The sequence below is a fragment of the Mesoplodon mirus genome, assembly GCF_964341445.2.
Source record: "Mesoplodon mirus genome assembly, chromosome: 6".
NCBI classification, from domain to species: domain Eukaryota; kingdom Metazoa; phylum Chordata; class Mammalia; order Artiodactyla; family Ziphiidae; genus Mesoplodon; species Mesoplodon mirus.
The window spans coordinates 8,474,879-8,501,571 of NC_138982.1; the positions used below are offsets into that span (position 1 = coordinate 8,474,879).

General features: G+C 37.0%; 1 protein-coding gene across 5 annotated transcripts in view; it reads right to left on the minus strand.

Moving 5' to 3' along the window:
• TFDP2 (transcription factor Dp-2) overlaps nucleotides 1-26,693 on the minus strand; it is a 177,396-nt gene that overhangs the window by 101,476 nt on the left and 49,227 nt on the right. For 3 of the 5 annotated variants that reach the window (XM_082624410.1, XM_082624409.1, XM_082624408.1), the window contains exon 3: nucleotides 23,256-23,322. The exons of the other annotated variants lie outside the window; for them this stretch is intronic. In XM_082624410.1, the coding sequence (XP_082480536.1) occupies nucleotides 23,256-23,322 (67 nt within the window). The remainder of the gene's footprint in view (nucleotides 1-23,255; nucleotides 23,323-26,693) is intronic. 5 annotated transcript variants of the gene reach the window in all.

Genomic DNA, 26,693 nt, shown 5'->3' on the forward strand with positions numbered 1-26,693 from the left:
GGCTTGATTACAATACACAAGAGACCCTGAGGCAGCATCACCCAGCTAAGCCACTCCTGGCCCTCAGAAACTGTGTGGGATATTCAATGTTTGTTGTTAGCTGTTAGGTTTCAGGGTAATTTGTTATGCAGCAACAGAAATGCTCTGCCCATCAGAAGAGTTCTGCATCCTGTAAGAATGGACCTATGCTAGTACTCCATTGTGCTCATTCGTGGCTGGGAGCAGCCACAATCAGTGTGGGTGGCCTCAACAAGAATGAGGTAGTGGATCCAGAGGGGCCACAGCTGCCACTGTCAGTCAGTAACGCCTCCCTTCAAGCAGGAGATCTGAATGGTGTACTTCCACAGCCTCCACGGGATAACAATGTTTGTTAATGACAGCCTATCCTTTCTGAAACAAAATACTTTTAAAAGATCTTTCTAAAATTACAAAATAAAAAATATTTCTCTGAGATCAGCTTAGTCACTTCAGGGAAGTGTGTGAAAATAGAAACACAAGCAAAATAAGAGAAAAAATTAGCAGAGCTAAGAATGGCAGAGCTATTTCATGTACGTTAAGAATGGAAACTGCTCTGCAACCAAGAAAATAGTTTGTTCCTGGGTGGGTTGTTCTGACTCTCCCATCCAGAAAGGAATTTCTGAAACTTAAGGATAATGTGCAACTGAAGAGCTGTGAACTGTGGTTAATCAACTAATCCAGAATTTCTAAGAGTATCTGTTGAAACAATTTGAGTGTTATGAATTCCATAAATTATTTTATTCCAATAGATTAAGTTTAAGTGACTGCATTCTAATTATCTAATATGAATAGAAAAATCTCAGAGAAAAGACATTTCCCTCCTTTTCCAAAAATACAGGATGAGTTGGAAGGGAGTAGGTAATAACAATAGAACTAAATGTGGCTGCAGGGAGATGCTAGAAGCTTTCTTTGACCACAGGTCCCAGACTCAGCCCCCTTGGCTTTATATAATAAGGTTTTCTATCCAAACCATCTCAGAGGTCATATGCTATTATGACACATTATTCCCCAGGCCAGTTCAACACCAACTGAGTTTAGTATGAGTTAATCCTGGAATCCTTTAAAGTCTGTGTTCCAGATATACCAGATGTTACTTTTCTCCTCATGGTTTGCAAAACAGTCACAATTATCTTAACAAGATCCCCAAATCAAATTTCATAGAAACTGAGATAAGGATACTGCCTTAAAAAGCTTACCTCTCCAGGATAGTACAATTCACTGATTTAAATAAAGCCTGATCTAACCTATGTTTTCTAGAAATTGCTATGTGAATTAATATTTTTAAGTGAACTTTTAAATTTTATTTATTTATTTTATTAAAGTTAGTTGATTTACAATATTATATTAGTTTCAGGTATAAGCTGACAAGTTTTAAAATATCCAGTTCATTTAACAATTACCTTGGGATACTAATCCAAGAGAGAACACAGTGACCTAAACAAATAAAATCTAGACTATCTTTGAATTTGAGTATCTGATATTACAGAATAAAGCAACAGTTACTTAGATACTTTTATACAAAATTAAGTAGCAGTTTTATATATTTGCTTTGATCAATTATATAAAATTGAAACACACATTAGACAAAGCACTGAAGTTTCAGGCCTAAGCCCTGTGCATTTTCTTTGTAGCCACCCTAACACATATGGTTAAGATTTTCCAAAGACTGTATCCAATGTTTCTCAACAACTGGGTTGGTTCATAGTGAGGTTTAAAGATCTGGAACCAAAAACCAAGGAAAGCTTTAAAAACTGGCAGCAAATAACAATTTCTAGAGGATTAGCTGTCTTTTCTGACTAAACAATACACTATAAAATTTTGTGATCCAAAGTAGAAGAGAGTTGAGGAAAAAAACATTCAACACAAAGCTCTTTAATATCATCTAGGATAACAGATGCTGGTCAGACAGTTTCACTGTTCCTGATCTCTCTGCCTCTAGCTTTCTTTCCATGTATTTGGAACTTCTTTTATTTTCCTTCTCTTAAAGCATTTTTTTCCCCTAGTTCTCTTTGTTCATAAGTAGCCAATATATATTATAGAATTTACTTCACTGATACACCTTAACTAATATTATGATAACACTAACCTTGTTTTTTATTTTAATGGGAATTTGAATAGATTCTCCCAAAATTGGAACTACAAAAAAAAAATCACTAAAATGTATAATATCTCCAGTGATTTCATGATTTTATCTTTCTCTCCTCTGACTTGTCTATGGGGTTATCTTGAGAAAAAGTTCCACTTTAAAAAATTCCACTAATAACAATTTTCTCTTACTCATTTCAAATACCCATTTTTAAACTAAAGATACAAAATTTGAGGGGAGTGGACAAGTGGAAACGCCAACAAAACCTGAGAAGAGAAAAACTTGATAGTGGAATTTTGTCTTTGTTTCATCCACTCAACAGACAGATGTGAGTGTAAGTCACTTACCTACCACTGTGCTAGGTACAAGTCCTACTTAGTCTCAAGAGCCTGCCACTACAATATAATTTTAAAATACCAATGAGGCTAATAAGATTACACATGTATAACTTACATATTATATATATAAACTGGATTTTCTTTTTTTACTGGAGAATTTGAATTATTTTGTGCTTTCCACCTTGTTCTAAAGACTCAGCCAATAGGAAGAAGGGAATAAATTCTGAGAACTATACTCTTAGAGTTCGGAATAAGGGTACCAGTGGATAAAACAGAAAGAAAATCAAGATGATAAGAACATTTCAAAGTTATCAAAGCTCTAAAAGTAATACAAAAATCTGTGTAGTCTGCAGAAATACAAAGCATCCTAAGAGACTACTACAAGCAACTCTATGCCAATAAAATGGACAACCTGGAAGAAATGGACAAATTCTTAGAAAGGTATAACCCTCCAAGACTGAACCAGGAACAAACAGAAAATGTGAACAGACCAACCACAAGTAATGAAATTGAAACTGTGATTAAAAATCTTCCAACAAACAAAATTCCAGGACCAGATGGTTCAACAGGTGAATTCTATCACACATTTAGAGAAGAGCTAACACCCATCCTTTTCAAACGCTTCCAAAAAATTGCAGACAAAGAAACACTCCCAAACTCATTCTATGAGGCCACTATCACCCTGATACCAAAACCAGACAAAGATACTACAAAAAAAGAAAATTACAGACCAATATCACTCATGAATATAGGTGCAAAAATCCTCGACAAAATACTAGCAAACAGAATCCAACAACACATTAAAAGGATCATACACCATGATCAACTGGGATTTATCCCAGGGATGCAAGGATTCTTCAATATGCGCAAATCAATCAATGTGATACACCACATTAACAAATTGAAGAATAAAAACCATATGATCATCTCAATAGATGCAGAAAAAGCTTTTGACAATATTCAACATCCATTTATGATAAAAACTCTCCAGAAAGTGGGCACAGAGGGAACTTACCTCAACATAATAAAGGCCATATATGACAAACCCACAGCCAACATCATTCTCAATGGTGAAAAACTGAAAGCATTTCCTCTAAGATCAGGAACAAGACAAGGATGTCCACTCTCACCACTATTATTCAACATAGTTTTGGAAGTCCTAGCCACGGCAATCAGAGAAGAAAAAGAAATAAAAGGAATACAAATCGGAAAAGAGTAAAACTGTCACTGTTTGCAGATGACATGATACTATACATAGGGAATCCTAAAGATGCCACCAGAAAACTACTGGAGTTAATCAATGAATTTGGTAAAGTTGCAGGATACAAAATTAATGCACAGATATCTCTTGCATTCCTATACACTAATGATGAAAAATCTGAAAGAGAAATTAAGGAAACACTCCCATTTACCACTGCAACAAAAAGAATAAAATACTTAGGAATAAACCTACCTAGGGAGACAAAAGACCTGTATGCAGAAAACTATAAGACACTGATTAAAGAAATTAAAGATGATACAAACAGATGGAGAGATATACCATGTTCTTGGATTGGAAGAATCAATATTGTGAAAATGACTATACTACCCAAAGCAATCTACGGATTCAATGCAATCCCTATCAAATTACCAATGGCATTTTTTACAGAACTAGAACAAAAAAATCTTAAAGTTTGTATGGAGTCACAAAAGACCCCGAATAGCCAAACCAGTCTTGAGGGAAATAAACGGAGCTGGAGGAATCAGACTCCCTGACTTCAGGCTATACGACAAAGCTACAGTAATCAAGACAATATGGTACTGGCACAAAAACAGAAATATAGATCAATGGAACAGGACAGAAAGCCCAGAGATAAACCCACGCACCTATGGTCAACTAATCTATGACAAAGAGGCAAGGATATAAAATGGAGAAAAAACAGTCTCTTCAGTAAGTGGTGCTGGGAAAACTGGACAGCTACATGTAAAAGAATGAAATTAGAACACTCCCTAACACCATACACAAAAATAAACTCAAAATGGATTAGAGACCTAAATGTAAGACTGGACACTATAAAACTCTTAGAGGAAAACATAGGAAGAACACTCTTTGACATAAATCACAGAAAGATCTTTTTTGATCCACCTCCTAGAGTAATGGAAATTAAAACAAAAACAAGCAAAGGGGACCTAATGAAACTTAAAAGCTTTTGCAAAGCAAAGGAAACTACAAACAAGATGAAAAGACACCCCTCCCCTCAGAATAGGAGAAAATATTTGCAAAGGAATCAATGGAAAAGGGATTAATCTCCAAAATATATAAACAGCTCATGCAGCTCAATATTAAAAGAATGACCCAATCCAAAAATGGGCAGATGACCTAAATAGACATTTCTCCAAAGAAGACATACAGATGGCCAAGAAGCACATGAAAAGCTGCTCAACATCACTAATTATTAGAGAAATGCAAATCAAAACTACAATGAGGTATCACCTCACACCAGTTAGAATGGGCATCATCAGAAAAATCTACAAACAACAAATGCTGGAGAGGGTGTGGAGAAAAGGGAACCCTCTTGCACTGCTGGGGGGAATGTAAATTGATACAGCCACTATGGAGAACAGTATGGAGGTTCCTGAAAAAACTAAAAATAGAATTACCATATGACCCAGCAATCCCACTACTGGGCACATACCCAGAGAAAACCATAATTCAGAAAGACACATGCACCCCAATGTTCACTGCAGCACTATTTACAATAGCTGGGTCATGAAAGCAACATAAGTGCCCATCGACAGACGAATGGATAAAGAAGATGAGGTACATATATACAATGGAATATTACTCAGCCATAAAAAGGAATGAAATTGGGTCATTTGTAGAGACGTGGATGAATCTAGAGACTGTCATACAGGGTGAAGTAAGTCAGAAAGAGAAAAACAAATATTGTACATTAACACATATATGTGGAACCTAGAAAAATGGTACAGATGAACTGGTTTGCAGGGCAGAAATTGAGACACAGATGTAGGGAACAAACATATGGAAACCAAGCGGGGGAAGCAGTGGGGGGGTGATGAATTGGGAGATTGGGATTGATTGGGATTTATATACTAATATGTATAAAATGGATAACTAATAAGAACCTGCTGTATAAAAAAATTAATTAAATCAAAAACAAATATTTTAAAATCTGTGTAAGTGCTTTAAAAATATTGAGTCTAGTAATGTTCCTGATTACAACTGCCAACAGTCTATCAACTTATCTGCCTTTGCCAAAAACTTTAAACTCATTCTACTGAAGAATTTTCGTATGAGAACATAACTTCAATTATAATATAAGGTAATAGGAAAATAAAATTCAATTACAAAAATACACTTGACAGACTCGGTATTTTAAAATTATATTGTGAGATCACTAATTGTAATATCCCCAAACTGAAAACTACCCAAATGCCCAATTGCATTAGAATGAATAAATAAATTATGGTTTAGTCACACAGTGGAATATTACATAGAAATGAGAAAAGATCAACTACAACTACATACAATGTGGATGAATCTCACAAACATGTTGAGCAAGTCACAAAGAATAAATGCTGCATGATTCCATATGTAAAGCACCAAAACAGACAAAAATAGTCTATCCTGTTAGAGGTCAAGACAGCACTTAGCCTTCAAGGGGAACACAAAGCATGCTTCTGGGGTGCTGGTATTTTGCTTCTAGTTTCGAGTGCTGGTTTGTGAAATTTCACTGAACTGTACACCTATATTTGTACTTTTCTCTATATATTTCAACTAAAACTTTATATACATATATATATATATATATGTAAATATACGACATGAATATTTTCATTACAAAAGTAAATACCCCATTCTGGATACATTACAAAATGCAGAAAATATATAGTACCAATCAATCATAATCTCATGTTCTAAAAGATACCTGTAATTTGATGTATTTCCTCATTTTTCTATAAATGTCACATAGTTAAGAACATAGAACACATACAATTTTACTTAAATGTGAGGTTAAATTATAGCAAAACATACCTACATAAAATAATTATGTGTATTAAGCATTTTCTATTTTCAAAATGTTTTTCTTCATAAGCAAAATATGACTACAAATTTAGCTATCATACACATACAAACACAATTTACTTTAAAATCACCTAGTGGGGTTCCCTGCTGGCACAGTGGTTGAGAATCTGCCTGCTAATGCAGGGGACACGGGTTCGAGCCCTGGTCTGGGAAGATCCCACATGCCGCGGATCAACTAGGCCAGTGAGCCACAACTACTGAGCCTGCGCATCTGGAGCCTGTGCTCCACAACAAGAGAGGCCGCGATAGAGAGAGGCCTGCGCATCACGATGAAGAGTGGCCCCCGCTTGCCACAACTAGAGAAAGCCCTCGTACAGAAACGCAGACCCAACACAGCCATAAATAAATAAATAAATAGATAGATAGATAGATAGATAGATAGATAGACAGCCAAGTATTTGAAGCCCTTTAAAAAAAATCACCTAGTAATATACTTCTGTGTGTGAGCTACCTTTTTGCTATTTACAAACAATGCTATGATAAATATCTCTGTCTTTGTCTATATTAATTATGTCAAAATTTACTTCCTTAGGAGAGATACCTAGAGATAGAATTACAAGAGCCAATGTTTTTGCATTAAAATTAGCAAAAGATAAAATATTGCTATAACATGAGGACAGAGGTTTGAAAAAGCAACAAAATGGATAGCCTATCCTCCTTTCTTCACTCGTCTTTTCTTTTAGAAGTGCTCCTTAGGCAGTAGAGTCCTTTCGTAAAGCAAAAATCTGTGGTTTGAAAGTCTAAGACGTGAGGCTTGATGATACCGCAGTACGAGACACATAGAAGGTACTGGAAAGTTTTCTGAACTGAGTGAAAAATCTTAGGCAGAAAAGTCAGTCTGATTCTACCTTTTGCTTAATCCCCACTTCTTCTACATACCCTTAGAGTAGTAATTCTCCAAGTGTGGTCCAGGGCTAGCAATATCAGCTTCACCTAGGAATTTGTTAGAAATATGAATTCTCAGACCCCCACCCCAGACCTACTGAATCAGAAACTCTGGAGTCAATCTTTATGAGACGCCCTCCAGGTGATTCTGTTGCTTGCTAAAACTTAAGAACTACTGGACTAAAGCACTCTAAACCTCCAGGCATACTAAGAAAACATCACCTTTATTAATCAGGGAATGGAAAAAAGATAAATAATTTTTAGAAACTATTATTCTAATTGCTACTTTGCTCATCTGAGAGACTGAGGGCCTTTGTGTTAGATATATGTTTTCATCTTCTGTTCCACTTCTTTTAGATTTGTGATTTACATGTCTGCAGTGTCAGTCATGCTACTCGTCACACTTTAATGGGTCCCAAATGGACTCACTAAAGGGGATGTAAAGGATGTCACTGAAGAAAGGGATGACAAAACAGTTCCTAGCTTATTCTGAGATATGCAAAAAATTGGATTTAATTAGTTTCACAGGCAGAAAATGAAAGAAGTAATTTGTATTACCAGTAAATCCTGATAGCAATTTCCTTTTACTTCAAAATACAGCTTGTAATTAAATGTATTCAGGCTGGTCTTTTTCAGTAATTTAACCAGCAACTTGCAGACATTTTCTACATAATTGATACAATGATAAGGAAAGGCTCAAATATCAATGGAACAATGAAGGAAGTAAAGGAGAAGGGAATTAATATTTTATTGAGCACCCACTACATGCTAAGTATTATGCATAAAGCTTTACACATGAGAGTTAAATGAGAAAATATAATCCCTCCAAGGTAGGTATTACAATCACCAAAGCACATACGTGAAAATCAGACAGAGAGATTTAGTATATTTTCGATGTTATCAATTGTAGATCTAATAAGTAGCAAAGTTGAAATCTGAAGCTCTGCTTCAGTGATTCCAAAACCTGAGCCTTTTCAAATATATCAAACTTACTTTACAACATGAAGCAAAATACAATGTGTTTTCATTAGAATGAATAAGAAACTCCTAAAGAAATATAGTTAGTAAAATTTTAGCAACTTTTAATAGTTTTCCTATTTAGTATTTTTTAAAGACATAGCTACCATTTTTATTTACTATGTAATTTATAAAGAAGAGGAGAAACCAGCTTAAATTCAGAAGAGGCAATTTAATCTTTCCTAAATAACATTTGCAATTTAAATTGCCAAAACACTGTGTTGGCAACAAAGCTGTTAAACAACTTTAAGGCATGATTTTTGATATTTTGCTTTTAGATTTGGCAACTCATGCAAATTTTATGTTGGTCATAAACAAGATAAATTTAAATGAGGAAATTCAAAAAAAGAAAACATTTAAGAAGTTGATTTTAGAACTAAATTCCAATTGACAATCAAAATTATCGTCTTCCCTTGGTGCTGTGGGTTTGAAATTAACCAGTACCAATAGTTGTTACCAATAGTAAGCAAGATGGCTAGCTAAGTTAAAGGTGTGGAAAAGTTTTCTTCTAGAAGACAGTGAGCCATATAGGAATAGGAAATAAAAACAGGCAATTAGATCAACTCCATTTTCCAACTACCTAGCAAATAAGAAATCACATAAAGAAGGACCTTTTAACATTAACAGTATTCTACTCTGCCAACTAAGTTACAAGCTGATTCACTGAAAATGAACTTTGAAATACTACAGAAACAAGAGTGCAGATATCTTTTCCTCCAAAAAGAATAATATCCATTTATCATCCTTTCATAAGAAATAGTGACTAGTTACTTCAAGATATTAAAAATAGGTGTCATCATGCCACACTCTATAATAAAGCAATTTATATTAATGATCAGAATAGAGAATAAAAATGTATATTAAAAAATGGGGAGGGCTTCCCTGGTGGCACAGTGGTTGGGAGTCCATCTGCCGATGCAGGGGACACGGGTTCGTGTCCCGGTCCGGGAGGATCCCACATACCGCAGAGCGGCTGGGCCCGTGAGCCATGGCTGTTGAGCCTGCACGTCTGGAACCTGTGCTCCGCGACGGGGGAGGCCACAACAGTGAGAGGCCCGCATACCGCAAAAAAAAAAAAAAAAAAAAAAAAAAAATGGGGAAAAAAACTCATTTTATTTGGTCTCAGGTACAACATACTGTCATCAAAATTATTTATAAATCTACAACATGCAATCAAAACACAGAACAAAGTTATGTAATTCTACCTAACCACAACATACATTGCAAAAGCAGTTAACAGGAAGATAAAAGATGAGTAAGCACAGTCTATTTAAAAACATTTTAATTTTTCCTTTATTTTTTGTTTTAAATCAGGAACTTAACTTTTATTTCTAAAAGATAATTCTTATTTAATTTTAGTATTTAATTATGTAGTATGGTAAACTAAACATGATTATTTAAATAAAACTTATCTTGTAGATAAACACAAAAGAAAAAAAGATCAGAAAAATACAAAAGAGAAAAAGATCAGATGGCACGGGTCCTACAGGAAAAGCAAGCTACTGGATTGAACAGGTCGATAAAACTACTTGTGGAATGGGTTAGTCTATTATCAGATCATTAAGATATTTTTAAATATCCTGAAAACAAATTCAGATTCAAAAGGCAAAGCCAGAACCATTCACTGTGGTTATTAAAATACAATCTCTTAGTAAGCCTCACACAGCAAGAGAGGCCAAACTTACCCTAACATGACCTCAGATTTAGAAGCCTGCCAGAGAATTTTCATGGAAATAGCAACCAAATGTCGCTTATACTTACTGTTCAAAGAAATATAAAACAAAGCTTACTAGATATTTGAGGACTTAAATTTGTTAAGTAATATTTTTTAAAAAATGGGGCAAATGTTAGCAGCCTTTTTAATGAAACACATAACTCCAAAATATACAAGCTACTCTCTTTTTAAGATTTTGAGGACTGAAATAATCTCTAACACCAGTTCTTTACCCTTTCACCTTTCCAGCTCCTTTTAAACTTTTTCTCATCAAGAAAGGTAAGTTCTCACATTCCCTTCTTAGCAGACATGCATTCATATGGCCCCTATAAGGAGCCATTCCAGCAACGCTTTTGGGAAAACTCTGAATTCCTTCTCTTCCTACTGCCTTACCCACAAAATGCTTTCTTTTATTTCTGTTTCCAGGCTGTGAAGATCTTTTTAAAAAACATTACAAAACCTGAACAATTGGTTCCACTATAAACATATGTACTCTGTCTAACCTCAACTGGTTCCCTGCTGTTACACAGGGATTCCAGAATCATCTCTAGATTATAAGGGATTAAAAATAGTACAAAACAGGCTCTAATCAACAATACTCTCCAAATGGAGAACTCATAAGTTCCTCTCAAAATTAAGTGGTGTTAGGCTTCCCTGGTGGCGCAGCGGTTAAGAATCCACCTGCCAATGCAGGGGACACAGGTTCAAGCCCTGGTCCGGGAAGATCCCACATGCCACAGAGCAACTAAGCCCATGTGCCACAACTACTGAGCCTGTGCACCACAGAAGCTTGCGCGACTAGAGCCCGTGCTCTGGAACAAGAGAAGCCACCACAATAAGAAGCCCACGCACCGCAACAGAGTAGTCCCCACTTGCCACAACTAGATAAAGCCCACGCACAGCAACGAAGACCCAACGCAGCCAAAAAAAATAATTAATTAATTAATTTTTTAAAAAATTAAATGCTGTTTATGCAAGGAATCCAAAGTTTTTGTGACATGTAAAAATCAATCAATGTAGCTCACCATATTCATGGGCTAAAATTACTCCCACCATATATAATCACTGCAACAGGTGCAGAAAAAAAACATTTACCAAAATCCACCATTCATTATCAAAACACTCAGAAAACTTAGAAGGGAAACTTACTCAACCAGATGCTGGGTGGCTATGAAAACTCTACCAGCTAACATCATACCTAATAATAAAAGAGTTAATACTTTCCTCCTAAGATCAGGAACAAGGAAAGGATTTCTGTTCTCTCCATTTCTACTCAACCTTGAACTTGAAGTCCTAATCAGTGACATTAGGAAAGAAAAAGAAATACAAATTGGAAAGGAAAAGTTAAACTTTTTATTTACAGATGACGTGAGAGTATATAAGGAAAATCCTAAAAAATCTACAAAAGAATTACTAGAAATAAGTTTCACAAGGGAGCAGGCTACAAAAAATACAAAAACCAACTGTGTGTCTACATACTCACAAAGAACAACTGGATATTGAAATTAAAAATACCATTTACAGGGACTTCCCTGGCAGTCCAGTGGTTAAGACTCCATACTTCCACGGCAAGGGGCACAGGTTTGCTCCCTGGTTAGGGAACTAAGACCCCACATCCCACATGCCATGCAGCATGGCCAAAAAAAGAAAAAAGAAGAAAAAAAGACACCACCAATAACAAAAATATCATTTACAAAAAAAAAAAAATCCTGAACTAATACATGATTATAGCAAGGTTGCAGGATACGAGGTTAATAAATAAAAGTCAACTGCTTTCTTATATACCAACAATAAATAATTGGAGTTTGAAACTAAGAACACAAGGCCATCTACATTAGCACCAAAAAATGAAATACTTAAGGATATATCCAATAAATATGTATAAGATCTATATGTGGAAAACGACCAAATTGTGATGAAAGAAATCAGAGATCTAATTAATGGAGAGAGAAGTCCACATTTATGCACAGAAGAATTAATATTGTTAAGATGTCAGTTATTCCCACTGATGTACAGAGTCAATGCAATCTCAATCAAAATCCCAGCAAGTTATTTTGTAGATATCAACAAACTGACTCTAAAGTTTACACGGAGAGGCAAAAGACCCAGAATAGCCAACGCAATATTGAAGAAGAAAAGTTGGAGGACTGATACCACCCAACCTCAAGACTCACAGTCATCAAGGCAGTGTGGTATCAGCAAAAAAAAACAAGGAAATAGATCCGTGGAATAGAATAGAGAGCCCAGAAAAAGACTTACACAAATACTTTCAACTAGACTTTGACAAAGGAGCAAAGGCAATTCAATGGAGAAAGGACAGTCTTTTCAACAAATGAGGATGAACCAACCAGACATCCACATGCAGAAAAAAAAAAAAAAAGAATTAGACACACACTTTACACCTGTCACAAAATTAACTCAAAATGGAGCACAGGGGCTTCCCTGGTGGCGCAGTGGTTCAGAGTCTGCCTGCCGATGCAGGGGACGCGGGTTCGTGCCCCGGTCCGGGAAGATCCCACATGCCGCAGAGCGGCTGGGCCTGTGAGCCATGGCCGCTGAGCCTGCGCAGCCGGAGCCTGTGCTGCGCAACGGGAGAGGCCACAGCAGTGAGGGACCCGAAAAAAAAAAAAAAAAAATGGAGCACAGACCTAAATGTGAACTGTAAAACTCCTAGAAGAAAAATAAGAGAAAAATCTAACTGACCTTCAGTGTGGTAATGACTTTATAGATACAACCCAAAAAGTGTGATCCATGAAAAAAAAAAAATGAGGCTTTAATGTTGGACTTCATTAAGATTAAAACTTCTCTGTGAAAGATACTGTTTCTCTAACTACCAGATAAGGAATGTCAAGTCTTTGTGTATCCTTACAAGAAACATGATACCTGTGTTTGTTTGTTTGTTTGTTTGTTTTGCGGTATGCGGGCCTCTCACTGCTGTGGCCTCTCCCGTTGCGGAGCACAGGCTCTGAACGCGCAGGCCGAGCGGCCATGGCTCACAGGCCCAGCCGCTCCGCGGCATGTGGGATCCTCCCGGACCGGGGCACGAACCCGTGTCCCCTGCATCGGCAGGTGGACTCCCAACCACTGCGCCACCAGGGAAGCCCCCTGTGTTTGTTATGTCTCTTCTTTTTAAACACATGGTTATTCGGCACATTGTTCTGCACTTTTCTTTTGTTAACTTAATAATGTGTCTTTGTAGATCATTCCATACTTGTACATAGCTTTCTCACTCCCAATTGTACATCTGCATAGTACTCCATTATATGTATTGAACATAATTTATTTAGCCAGATCTTACTGATGGATTTACACTGTTGCCAATATTTTGCTATTAATTGGGACCGCTTGGTCAAAGGAAATGTGAATGTTAAATAAATAAATGCTGTGAAATTGCTTCCCATAAAGGTTATGCTCCCACCAGCAGTATAAGAGAGCACATTATCCAACACCCTTGACAACAGTGTTTTATCAAACTTCTTAATACTCGCCAGCCTTATAGAGTGAAAAATGGTACTCAAGTGTAATTTTAAATTACGTATGGTTTGTGAATGAGGTAGAGTGCCTTTTTATCTGTGTTAAGAACCATTAATATTTTTCTGTGAACTGTTTATTCGTAAGTTTTGCCCATTTCCTAAAAACTGGATTGTTGGGTAGATTGTTCCTTTCATCACAATACAGTATTTCTCTTTGTCCCTTTAATAGCTTGAGGCTGTTAGTATATTTATTTAGTATCAATATTGTTTTGCTCATGGTACATCTTTGGCCATTTTTTTGTTTTTAATCTTCCTTAGATTCAAGACTTGTGAATATATTTTTCGTTCCAAAACAACTTTCTCGGTGTTCCAACTGTATCCTCTTGAGAGTTCCATTCTTCTTTCTTCCCGTCATGCTCTCTCTTACCTTTCCATTAGTTCTGCCTCCATAGGAGGAATCTGATTATCCAGGGATATTCCCTCTTTTGAGTTGCTGCATTCCTTTTAGTAGGTTGTCAGTTCCATAGCTGTAGGCTACTGCAATCTCTTGGACAGTGCAGAACTGGCAGTGAGTAAAAGATACACATATTTTCAATCTGATGTGCAAGCAGTGAAGGAGCTGGCAAGGTGCTAGCTCTGCTGAGGACACAAAGGAGCAAGAGGAAGATACACGGCAGGGCTCATCTACCTGCAGGGACACAAGCAATTCAGCCCACAGCAGCTGCCCGAGAAATGCATACACCTTACAGGCAAATATGGCCTCTTTCACATGCCAGAACCACCCAAAGATATAGCCCAAGAAACAGCATGTACCTCTCAGATAATGAAGGAATCCCTGATCTTCAACAAAAGTTCTGCTGGGATTTCAACACTAGAGATAATGAAGCCCTGAGTTACAGTATCTTTTTCTTTCATTTAAAAAAATAATACAGGGCTTCCCTGGTGGTGCAGTGGTTAAGAATCTGTTTGCCAATGCAGGGGACATGGGTTCGATCACTGGTCTGGGAAGATCCCACATGCTGCGGAGCAACTAAGCCCATGTGCCACAACTACTGAGCCTGCGCTCTGGAGCCCGTGAGCCACAACTACTGAGCCCACGAGCCACAACTACTGAACCCGAGAGCCACAACTACTGAACCCAAGAGCCACAACTACTGAAGCCCACACATCTAGAGCCCATGCTCCACAATAAGAGAAGCCACCACAATGAGAAGCCCACACACCGCCACAAAGAGTAGCCCCCGCTCGCCGCAACTAGAGAAAGCCCAAGTGCAGCAACGAAGACCCAACACAGCCAAAAATGAATAAATAAATAAATTTATAATAAAGTAAAAAAAAAAAATACACAATTACATGATTTATGACAAGGATATACGAATGCTCAACTGCTTCCGAATCCCCTGCTACTCGTCTGGTTATGGCAGAATAAAATCATCTTCAGGCTTGTTCTTATTTTAATTAATTATGTAACTTTTAGACCTCCAACTCTTAGATAGATGCCCTAAGACAAAAGGCTCAGAAACCTTCCTCACTGAATACCTTAACACTTTGTTTGAAAAAGCATTCAAGGCAAGTTCCTTCTTTATACATTTCTCAAAGGTTAGATAAATAAATATTTTCATTAAAAGTCTGGAAATGCTATGGCAAATCAAGCTCTTGCAGTTCAGTATTTAGTATGCAAAAGGGAAGGGAGGGGAGGGATAAATTAGGAGTTTGGGATTAGCAGATACAAACTACTATATATAAAATAGATAAACAACAAGGTCCTACTGTATAGCACTGGGAACTATATTCAATATCTTGTAATAACCTATAATGGAAAATAATATGAAAAAGAATATATTTATATGTATAACTGAATCACTTTGATGTACACCAGAAACTAACACAATGTTGTAAATTAACTATATTTCAATAAAAATAAGCTTTTAAAAATTTACTGAATATATATAACTGCATGAGATGCCAAGCTAGACTCTAAAGACAAAAATATGGAAAAAGACCCTGGGCTTCCCTGGTGGTACAATCGTTAAGAATCCGTCTGCCAGTGCAGGGGACACGGGTTCGAGCCCTGGTCCAAGAAGATCCCACATGCTGCGGAGCAACTAAGCCCATGAGCCACAACTGCTGAGCCCACATGCTGCAACTACTGAAGCATGTGCGCCTAGAGCCCGTGCTCAGCAACAAGAGTCCATGCTCGCCACAACTAGAGAAAGCCCGCACACAGCAACGAGTACCCAATGCAGCCAAAAATAAAATAAATAAAACATAAATAAATTTATATATATAAAAAAAAGACCCTGCCCTTAAAGAGCTCAGAGTCTAGTAAAAAAAGAAAGGACAATCTTATAAAGAAACACAATATAATGTGATAAGGACAATCACAAAGTATGTACAGGGTCCAAAGGTTAACACAAAGGAGGCTCAGTAACAAGGAGGTACAGAGGAATTCGTGCTCAGCTAGATTTTAAAGCATAAATAGGAATTTGCCCAGTGGCCAAGGGAATTATAGGTAGAAGGAAAGACACACAGTCTTTCAACAAAGTTCCAGTTTGGGACAGCTACTATGGAATAGTTACTTTGAAATATCTATTCTACAGAAACAGTGATGAATAAGATAAAAAAGTCTCTGACTTCATGGAGTCAGGTGGGGACCAATAAGTAAATCAGTAAAATTAAAGTCCAGTGTGATAAATACTGCAATTGGGATAAGCAGAGAGTATTAGAGGCTTATGGGCCAAGTGGGTGTAAGACCTAAACTTAGATGCTAGGAATGAACAGAAATTAGCCAGGTGAAATGTATATCTATCAGGAGTGAAGTGAGGATGCTGTCAGAGAGGTATGGCATTATAGGTACAGAGAAGAGAGAGAGCGAGAGAGAGAGAGCGAGAGAGAGAGAGAGAGAGAGAGAGAGAGAGAGAGAGAGAGAGAGGGAGGGAGAGAGAGAGGAGGGCAGGGAGAAGAGGGGCAGACAGAGGGAATGTAGTTCAGTGTGGCATAAGCATAAATGTCTGAGATAAGGCTAAAGATGAAAGCAAGAACCATATCATGAAGGATCTTTTAAACTGGAGTTTGGACTTTATCTTGAGGGCAATAAGGAACAAAAAATGTTTTTTTAACTTGGGAAGACTTGTTCAGATTTGTGTTTGAGAAAAAGTATGTAGCTATAGTACAGTGAATGAAATAGAAAGAAATAAAATCTCAAAGCAAGTAAGATAGCTACAGTAATCCAGGAAATAGTTTATAGTAGTCTGAACTAAGATAATAGCAATGGAATAGAGAAAGTGGGTGGGGAGAACTGAGATATTTAGCTGGAATCAACAAGTCTTGTAAGTGATTTGACTGGGAGTAGAGAGGTCAAAAAAGGAGTCAAAGATGATGCTTCAGTTTCTGGTTTGGGCAGAGGGTGAAAGGTACTACTGTACTATCCAGTGAGATAAAGAAAAGGGAAAAGTAGGTTTTGAGAGGGTGAAATAATCACTTTAATTATGGACAGATTGAGTCTGAGATGCATGTAAGTAATTCAAATGAAGGCGTCCCATAAGCAGTTAAATGTACAAAAACTCAAGGGGCTTCCCTGGTGGCGCAGTGGTTGAGAATCTGCCTGCTGATGCAGGGAACACAGGTTCGAGCCCTGGTCTGGGAGGATCCCACGTGCCGCGGAGCAACTAGGCCTGTGAGCCACAACTACTGAGCCTGCGCGTCTGGAGCCTGTGCTCCGCAACAAGAGAGGCTGCGATAGTGAGAGGCCCGCGCACCACGATGAAGAGTGGCCCCCGCTCGCCACAACTAGAGAAAGCCCTCGCACAGAAATGAAGACGCAACACAGCAAAAATAAATAAATTAATAAAAACTCCTACCCCCAACATCTTCTTTAAAAAAAAAAAAAAATATATATATATATATATAATTATTATATATATATATATATATATATATATATATATATATATATATACACAAAAACTCAAGACAAAGGTTTGGGCCGGAGGTACAGATTTGAGAATCAACCATATACAAAGTAAAAGCAGTGAGAATAGATGAAATTGCCTAGGGAAAATGTACAAGGTGAGGAAAAAAAACTAAGACAAACACCCCATGGAACACTAACATTTAGAAGACAAACAAAAGAAGAGCTAGGAGAGCAGACTGAAGGGAATGGCCAAAACGAAGATGAAAATATTAACAAGAGGAAAAGGAGTTAGCACTTAATGAATGCTTACTATGTGCTAGGTGTTGCACTAAGTGATTTACACGCACTACCTCGTTTAAGCCTTACATACCCTATGAGCAATTTACCATTATTATCTGCATCGTTACAAATCTGGACATTTTGGCTTAGAGAGATCACCTTGCTCAGATTTACACATTTGGTGGAGTATAAGGAGTGCAACCAAGATTACACCCTCATCCTCCAGAGCCCCTGTTCTTAACCGCTACACTGTACTGCTTCCTCTAAGACTTAAAAAGTGTGGTATCACAGACACAAAGAAAAACAGTGATTCAAAAAGAAAGACACCACCCCAGTAACGATGAGCTCGCTTAGCACCAAGACCTTGATTTCTAACAACATTCTCTATAAAAAGGAATCAGGACTCTTTTGGAAAATGGCTGATCTGAGGAATGGGCAGGAAATATGTCAAAGGGACACAGAAAAGCAACTGAATGCTCCCAATGGCCACAATCCTAACAATTTGAGCAAAAAAGCTGAAGTAGTATTGGACTATGACCCAGACTATACACTAAATATCCATGAGTCCATACTGGTATAAAGAAAGAATTAGAGGGAAGAGATATGGGAACATATGTGTACGTATAACTGATTCACTGTGTTATAAAGCAGAAACTAACACACCATTGTAAAGCAATTATACTCCAATAAAGATGTAAAAAAAAAAAAGAATTAACTAACTAAATAAATAAATAAATGGAGGAGAAGAGACAAATCTAGGGTGGAAGAATTCCAAACAAATCATGTAGATACTCAAAGAAGTGGAGCAAACTCTCCACTCCTCAAGTGTGGGCTCCACATAATGACTTCCTTCCAAAGACTATGGTATGGAAAGGGGGAAGGGGTGGAGAGTGCCTTTACAGTAGAGAAACATGACAAACACTACATCAGCCAAGTGACCAAGTTTCACACCAATAATGATAAGTCATGTTGATACCCTTAATATGTTGTGATGAAAATGGCCCTTTATCTCTGTGGTCTTTCTCTCAAAAACCTATAACCCCAATCTAAGTATGAGAAAAACTTGGGCTTCCCTGGTGGCGCAGTGGTTGAGAGTCCACCTGCCGATGCAGGGGACACGGGTTCGTGCCCCGGTCTGGGAAGATCCCACATGCCGCGGAGCAGCTGGGCCCGTGAGCCATGGCCACTGAGCCTGCGTGTCCGGAGCCTGTGCTCCGCAACAGGAGAGGCCACAACAGTGAGAGGCCCGTGTACCGCAAAAAAATAATAATAATAATAATAAGTATGAGAAAAACAATAAGAAAAATCCCAATTCAGGGACATTCTACAAAATACCTAACCAGTACACCTCAAAACTGTCAAGTTATTAAAAACATGGAGAGTCTGAGATACTGTCACAGCCCAAAGAAGCAAAGGATGCATGATCATGAAGTGTAATGTGGTATCCGGAATGCTCTCCTGGAACAGAAAAAGGACATTACCTACAAACTAAGGAAGTCTGAATAAAGTATGAACTTCTATTCATTATAATGTATCAATACTGGCTCATTAATTATAAAATCTGTACTAGAATAATGTAGGATGTTAACAGTAGGGAAACCCAGTGAGGGGATTATGAGATCTCTCTGTACTATTTCTGTGATTTCTCTATAAACCTAAAGCTGTTCTAAAATGAAAAGGTTATTTTTAAAGGGTGGGGGGCACATTAACTGTGCCAAAAGCTGATAAACCGAAAACAAAAAAAGACAAAATCAAGGGCAGTTTCAATGGATTAATGGAGTCAAAAGCCAGATGACATTGGGCAGAGAAGTGAATGAAAGCTGCGAATGGGACTGTAAGTGTATAGCTTCTTCCAAGAAGTCTGATAATGATGGGGAGAACAAATGAGGGCTGGAAGTAGAGACTAAGTTGAAGAAAATGTTTTTTGTTTAAATCAAGGTATAATTCACATACCCCAAAATTCACTGATTTCCAGTATATACACAAGGTTGTATAGCTACAACCACTATTTCCAGAACATTTTTATGACTTCAAAAAGAAATGGTAAAATTAAAGACCACTTAGACAAGTTGAATATGTTCATAAATAAGAAGACATAGCATTGTTAAGATGTCAATAAAACCGAAGTGATTTAGAGATCCAATGCAATCTCTATCAAAAATCTAACAGCCTGGGCTTCCCTGGTGGTGCAGTCGTTAAGAATCCGCCTGCCAATGCAGGGGACACGGGTTCGAGCCCTGGTCCAGGAAGATCCCACATGCCGCGGAGCAACTAAGCCCATGCTCCACAACTACTGAGCCTGTGCTCTAGAGCCTGTGAGCCACAACTACTGAAGCCCGTGTGCCACAACTACTGAAGCCCGCGCACCTAGAGCCTGTGCTCTGCAACAAGAGAAGCCACCACAATGAGAAGCCTGCGCCCCGCAACAAAGAGTAGCCCCCGCTCACTGCAACTAGAGAAAGCCTGCGTGCAGCAGCGAAGACCCAATGCCGCCAAAAATTAATGAATAAATAAATAAATTAAAAAAAAAAATCTGGGCTTCCCTGGTGGCACAGTGGTTGAGAGTCCGCCTGCTGATGCAGGGGACACGGGTTCGTGCCTCGGTCCGGGAAGATCCCACGTGCTGCAGAGTGGCTGGGCCCGTGAGCCATGGCCACTGAGCCTGCACGTCCGGAGCCTACGCTCCTCAACAGGAGAGGCCACAACAGTGAGAGGCCCGCATACCACAATAAATACATAAATAAATAAAAAAAATAAAATCTAACAGCTTTTTCCACAGAAATGGAAAATGTTATCTTCAAATTCATGCGGAATTGCAAGAGATCCTAAATAGTCAGAACAATCTCGAAGAAGAATAAAGTAGGATTCACACTTTTTGACTTTGAAACATACTACAAAACTACAGTAATTAAAACATTATGGTATTGACATATGGACAGACATATAGACCAATGGAATAGAATAAAAAGTCCAGAAATAAATCCTCACATATATGGCCAGCAGATTTCTGACAGGGGTACTAAGACCATTCAATGGTCAAAGGACAGTCTTTTCGACAAATGGTACTGGGAAAACTGGATATCCTTATGTCAGTTTGACCCTGACTTTGTATCATATACAAAAATTAACTCAAAATGGATCAAAGACCTAAACCTAAGAGCTAAAACTTTAAAATTCTCGGAAGAACACATTGGAGAAACTTTTCATTACACTAGGTTTGGCAACCATTAAATGGAAATGACGCCAAAAGCACAGGCAATAGTAGAAAACACAGGTTAACTGGACGTCATCAAAACAAAGAAGTGGGCTTCCCTGGTGGCGCAGTGGTTGAGAGTCCGCCTGCCGAGGCAGGGGACACGGGTTCGTGCCCCGGTCTGGGAGGATCCCATATGCCACAGAGCGGCTGGGCCCGTGAGCCATGGATGCTGGGCCTGCGCATCCGGAGCCTGTGCTCCGCAACGGGAGAGGCCACAACAGTGAGAGGCCCGCGTACCGCAAAAAGAAAAAAAAAAACAAAAAAAAAAAAACAAAGAAGTTTTGCACATCAAAGGATACTATCAAGAAAGCAAAAAGACAACCTGATGAATGGGAGAGAATTTCTGCAAATCATTTCTCTCATAAGGAATTAATATCCAGAACGTATAAAAACTTCTAGAACTCAACAACAAAAAACAAATAACCCAATTCAAAAATGGGTAAACGACGTGAGTAGACATTTCTTCAAAGAAGATATATGAATAGCAAATAAGCACGTGAAAATACGCGCAATATTACTAGTCATTAGGGAAATGCAAATCAAAACCACAATAAGATATCACTTCACACCGATAACGATGGCTACAATAAGTTAAGTGTTGGCAAGAATGTGAAGAAACTGGAACCCTTGTGCACTGTTGATGGGAATGTAAAATGGTACGGCTGCTATAAAAATCGAAATGGCAATTTCTCAAAAAATTAAAAATAATTCTGTTATTTGACCTATATGACATATGACCCAGCAATTCCGCTTCTAGGAATATATCCGAAAGAACTAAAAGCAGGGTCTCAAAAAGATATCTGTACTCCCAGTTCACAGCAGCATCACTCACAATAGCTAAAATATGGAAGCAACCCACGTGTCCACTGATGGATGAATGGATAAGCAAAATGTGGTACATACTTAAAATGGAATGGTATTCAGCCTTAAAAAGGAAGGGAATTCGGCCATATGCTACCACATGGATGAAACTTGAGGACACTAAGCAAAATAAGCCAGTCACAAAAAGACAAATACTGTATAATTCTACTTATATGAGGTACGTAGAGTAGTGAAAATCATAGATACAGAAAGTAGAATGGCTCTTGCCAGAGGTTTAAAGGAGGAGGAGAAAATAGGGAATTGTTGTTTAATGGGTGTAGAATTTTAGTTTTGCAAGATGAAGAGTTACGGATATGAATGGTGGTGATGGTTGCACAATATGAATGTACTTATTAAATGCCACCAAACTGTACACTTAAAAATGGTTAAAGTGGTAAACTTTATGTTATGTGTGTTTTACCACAATAAAAAAAATTGGGGAAAAAATGACAAGCATCAAGGCTTCAAGTATCTCTTTCATTGCTTCATAATACATTAAATTCTTAGAATACTTCTACAGACCATTTCTACTCTTAAGCTAGCAATTTTTATACTGAAATACAGATTTCTCTAGCCTTCTCTCCACCTTAGACATACATAGCCCACCTCAGGCATAAAGCCTTTGAGGAAGCTGATGTTTCTCTCATAGCTATCTGTATTGTAACAGTAGACAGTTTTGTTTTTACCTTTGTATATGTATAATGGAAAAATTTAAACATATACAAAGGAAGAGAGAAAAGAATAATGAAACCCCGTATAACCATCACCCAGCTTAAACCATTAACCAACTCACAGAGAATTCTGTTTTATCTATAATTCCACTCACTTTACTCTTCTTCCCTCACTGGATTATTCTGAAGCCAATCCCAAACAACATATAATTTCAACCATTAAGATTTCAGATGTTATTTCTACATACTAAAAGATACTGTTGAAAGATACATAGTGAAAGATACTGACAAGTGTCCTGCACAAATTCTTATATGGATGGATCAGATTTCTGATATAAGCATTCCCCCAGTAAACCATCTATTACACAAAGGAATTACATATATATTCATTCGTTCTACTGTATTCCTTACAAGTTAAACCACTAGCAAATAGGGTCTCTCAAAACACACACACACACACACACACTCTCTCTCTCTCTCTCTCCCCCCCCCAGAGGTAACTGACTTTTATATGATAGAAGTTCTTTGGAATATGATAACACAGTAATATTATATAATTATTATACATAAAGTAATTCTTCATCTAACTGCTTATTTTATAAAACAAATGCAATAAAACTAGCTCAATGCAGAAAATGTTTATTCAACTGTCCTTACCTTTTGTTGGACTGAGATTCTGATCTATAAATCCTCTTAATTCTGCATTTGTAGAAGTCAAACCAACCTGAATAAAATAGTTTAAAAAATTATACATAGGATCTTAAATAATATGTGATCACTTAATAAGCTATTATTAATAACCTTCCACCAGAGGTCCATATCAAATATTATACATTGTCACATATAGATGAGTTAATGATATCAACTATAGGAGCTGGATTAAAACATTGTCATTTTGCTTGAAATGGGAAAAATAATGCACTGTCCAGATCAAGATAAAAATTAATGAAGTAATGTTACTTATGAGCAGATGTGAGATCTACAGATTTTACTGACGGTTTTTTTGAAAGCAAGTAATCTGGCAACCATGAAGTTGCCAAAAGATATACCAAAATTCCACCCTCATTGCTGCCCTTAATTTTTACTGTTCACAATCACTGCATATAATGCTTTTAAACATTATGACATGTAATGGACCAAATAAAGACCATTAATACCACAACGCAGACATGAGGTCCACCGGCCTTGGGTTCATCCTGCAGTTCATCAAGCCCACTATGTGTATGGCTGTGGTCAAGTCACACAAGCTCTCTATACCTCGGTCTCCTCGTCCATAAATTAGAGGCCGCTGAAGGTGCTTACCAATTCAGGTTGTTAGAAAGATTAAGAAAAAGAATTCATGTAAAGCACAGGGCTTGGCACAAAGTGCTCAATCCATTTTAATGTTCATTACTGTTTGTAAGATACTTGAGGGACTACCTAAAGCAAGTGTGTTTATAAGTTCTCCTTTAGACAATATATTTCTTTTAATGTGATGTCTACTGGACTACTTGGAATCATAAGCTGAATATGGAAGTATCATCAAGCGGAGTTTTAAAATTTCATTATAGATAGAGCCAGCAGGAAAAAACCCTCTATTTTTAAAAACTTGTCACAAAGCAAGTATTCAATAAATGGTTCTACTATTACTACTGTATTATTGTTTTAATCCTTGTAGATTTGTAACCTTGAAACATCCATGCTAATTTGGTACGCCAAACATCCTCTCAAAGTACTAACACACTGAAAGGATTTTTAGGCACACAGAGCTCTGTAAGTTTATATCTGTGTACTTGCTTTATGTTTTTAAACTATCCACTGCTTTAACACTGTATATTCTTCAAAACCACTTATTTGATACTTTATAATTTCATAATATAAGAACTAATTATTTCATTATTTGGGAATTCAGATGTTCTACTAATAGCTATTTCTTTTTTTCAAGAGACGCTACCAGAAATATTTCTACATATCGCTCACATCATAGGTAAGTAATTCTGATGCAAACCTATGTCTGGCATCTAATATTAAATTTTTATGGAAGCAGCTGAAGACAGAGGCATCTAAAACATAGCCTCTTAATTCTATGTAGATAATGGTGCAGATCCTTAATCCTGTCTAGCTTCTCGTAAGTATTCTATTAGAAGTAAAGTAAACCTTTTGCAACACAATTTCCAACAAAATACCACCGCGTGGATTTCCAGGGTTGCTCACAAATACTAACGTTAAGCGTTCAATTTGTAAATGCCGAGAGTTTACTGTGGCGTCACTAACATGCCTCTCCTTTTTAAGCTCTTCTACTACAAAAAAAGGGAAAGGCGAAATTTCTGTTGGTGCCCTGCTGTAAACAGAAAGCAAAGAAGGCAAAGACAGCCTTTAATATATTCCATGCTTAATACAATGTGATTATTTAATACATGTATTACAATAACTTCAAAAGTATCAGTTTATACCTTTTTGTTATTATACAAAGATAACGGCAAAAACCTCAACCAAAACCACATACTCACAGTCGAGAGTTCAGTTACTGGATTACTGTTACATTTAAACACCTGCTGTTACTGTTCAACGTTTGCTACTTCTAAGTGAAGTAGCAAACGCATTTGGAAACGTTTTAAGCAGCTGTACACCTGCACCTTAGTGAACAACAGGTTATACCCCAAAAAGATAAAAGTCAATTGTAAATCAATAGTGTGTGTAATTTTGGTCTCAAGGATGGAGGGGAGGTGTTTGTATTCAGAGCTTAAATAAATACTACTAAAATTTATTTAATTAAAACTTCAAAAATGTATTAATTTCTGCTTTCATAAACACTGCATAGCTTAAAGATTCAAAGAAAAAGTAGATTTGCAAGTAGAAAAAGTTGGGTAGGAAAGGCATTTAAAAATATTAGCTATTCTTTCTTTATTCTGTCTATTTAAAAAGGATCTTTCTATATAATGTTTCTCAGATCAACAGAAAAAAGTAAACTAATTTTATGTAAAATTTTTCATCTAATAAGATCCTGAGAAAAGTTTTCTATCAGGATATTCAAACACCGTGTTGCATACTGTAAGCAGTCACTAAATGTCTACTGAATAAAAAATATCCAAAGCCCAAATGTTAAGTCAAACGATATTCCCCAATAACAGCATTATAATTTCACTGATCTTTAACATTTCAGATTGATATAACTGAAAGATTCAAAGCGAGATGGTCTGTGATCAAGGTTCAGCTCTACCATTCATTCACAAGCAAGGGGTTCTTGGAACAGTCACTGCAAAATGAGGATGACCATACACATGTGTACAACAAACTCAGACAGCTCTTTAGACCAAATTAAATAATTATGTGAACATGTTTGTTAATGGCAAAGCAATATTCAAGTTTGGGTCGTTAATTCAAAGGGCAATGGCTTTACTACTTCAACACTGACCTAGACAATTCATAAGAGAGACACAAATGACTGATAAACACAGAGAATACCAATTTGACCTAACTAGCAATTAGAGAAATGTAGTAAATTACATACCATTTTTTTTGCTGATTAGATTGACCAAGATGAGAAAGAAAATAAAGGGAAATGGCACTCTCATACACCACTGGTGAATACGTAAATTGGTGTAATCTTTCTGAAATGCAATTTAGCAATATGAATCAAGAGTCCAAAAAGTACATACTCTTTGGGCCAGTAATTTCATAAGACTTTTGTTTCATGGAAATAATCCAATGAGTAAACAAAAATAAACAAAAAGTTTAAAAAAGAGAAAAAATGGAAATAACGGCTAATATTAGGAAACTAGTGTAATGCCCATAGAATAGATAACATAAAAGAGCCATTTAAAACGTTATAGAGTTATCAAGACAAGAAAAGGTTTCCATCATAGAGACTAAGCTAAATAGTAGGTTACAAAACAGTCTGGCCTCATTTTTATTAAAAAAAATATATACATAGATTTTGGTATATATGTATATACCAGATGTGTTCTTAGGCAGAATTTTGCTGATAATCTCTAGGCTAGTTTCTTTTCTTTATCTGTACTTTCTAATTTTTCTGTAATGAGTATTATGGCTTACATATTGTTAAAAGATTCTTTGACAAGGCAAAAAATTACACCTCAAATTATCTTTCAAATT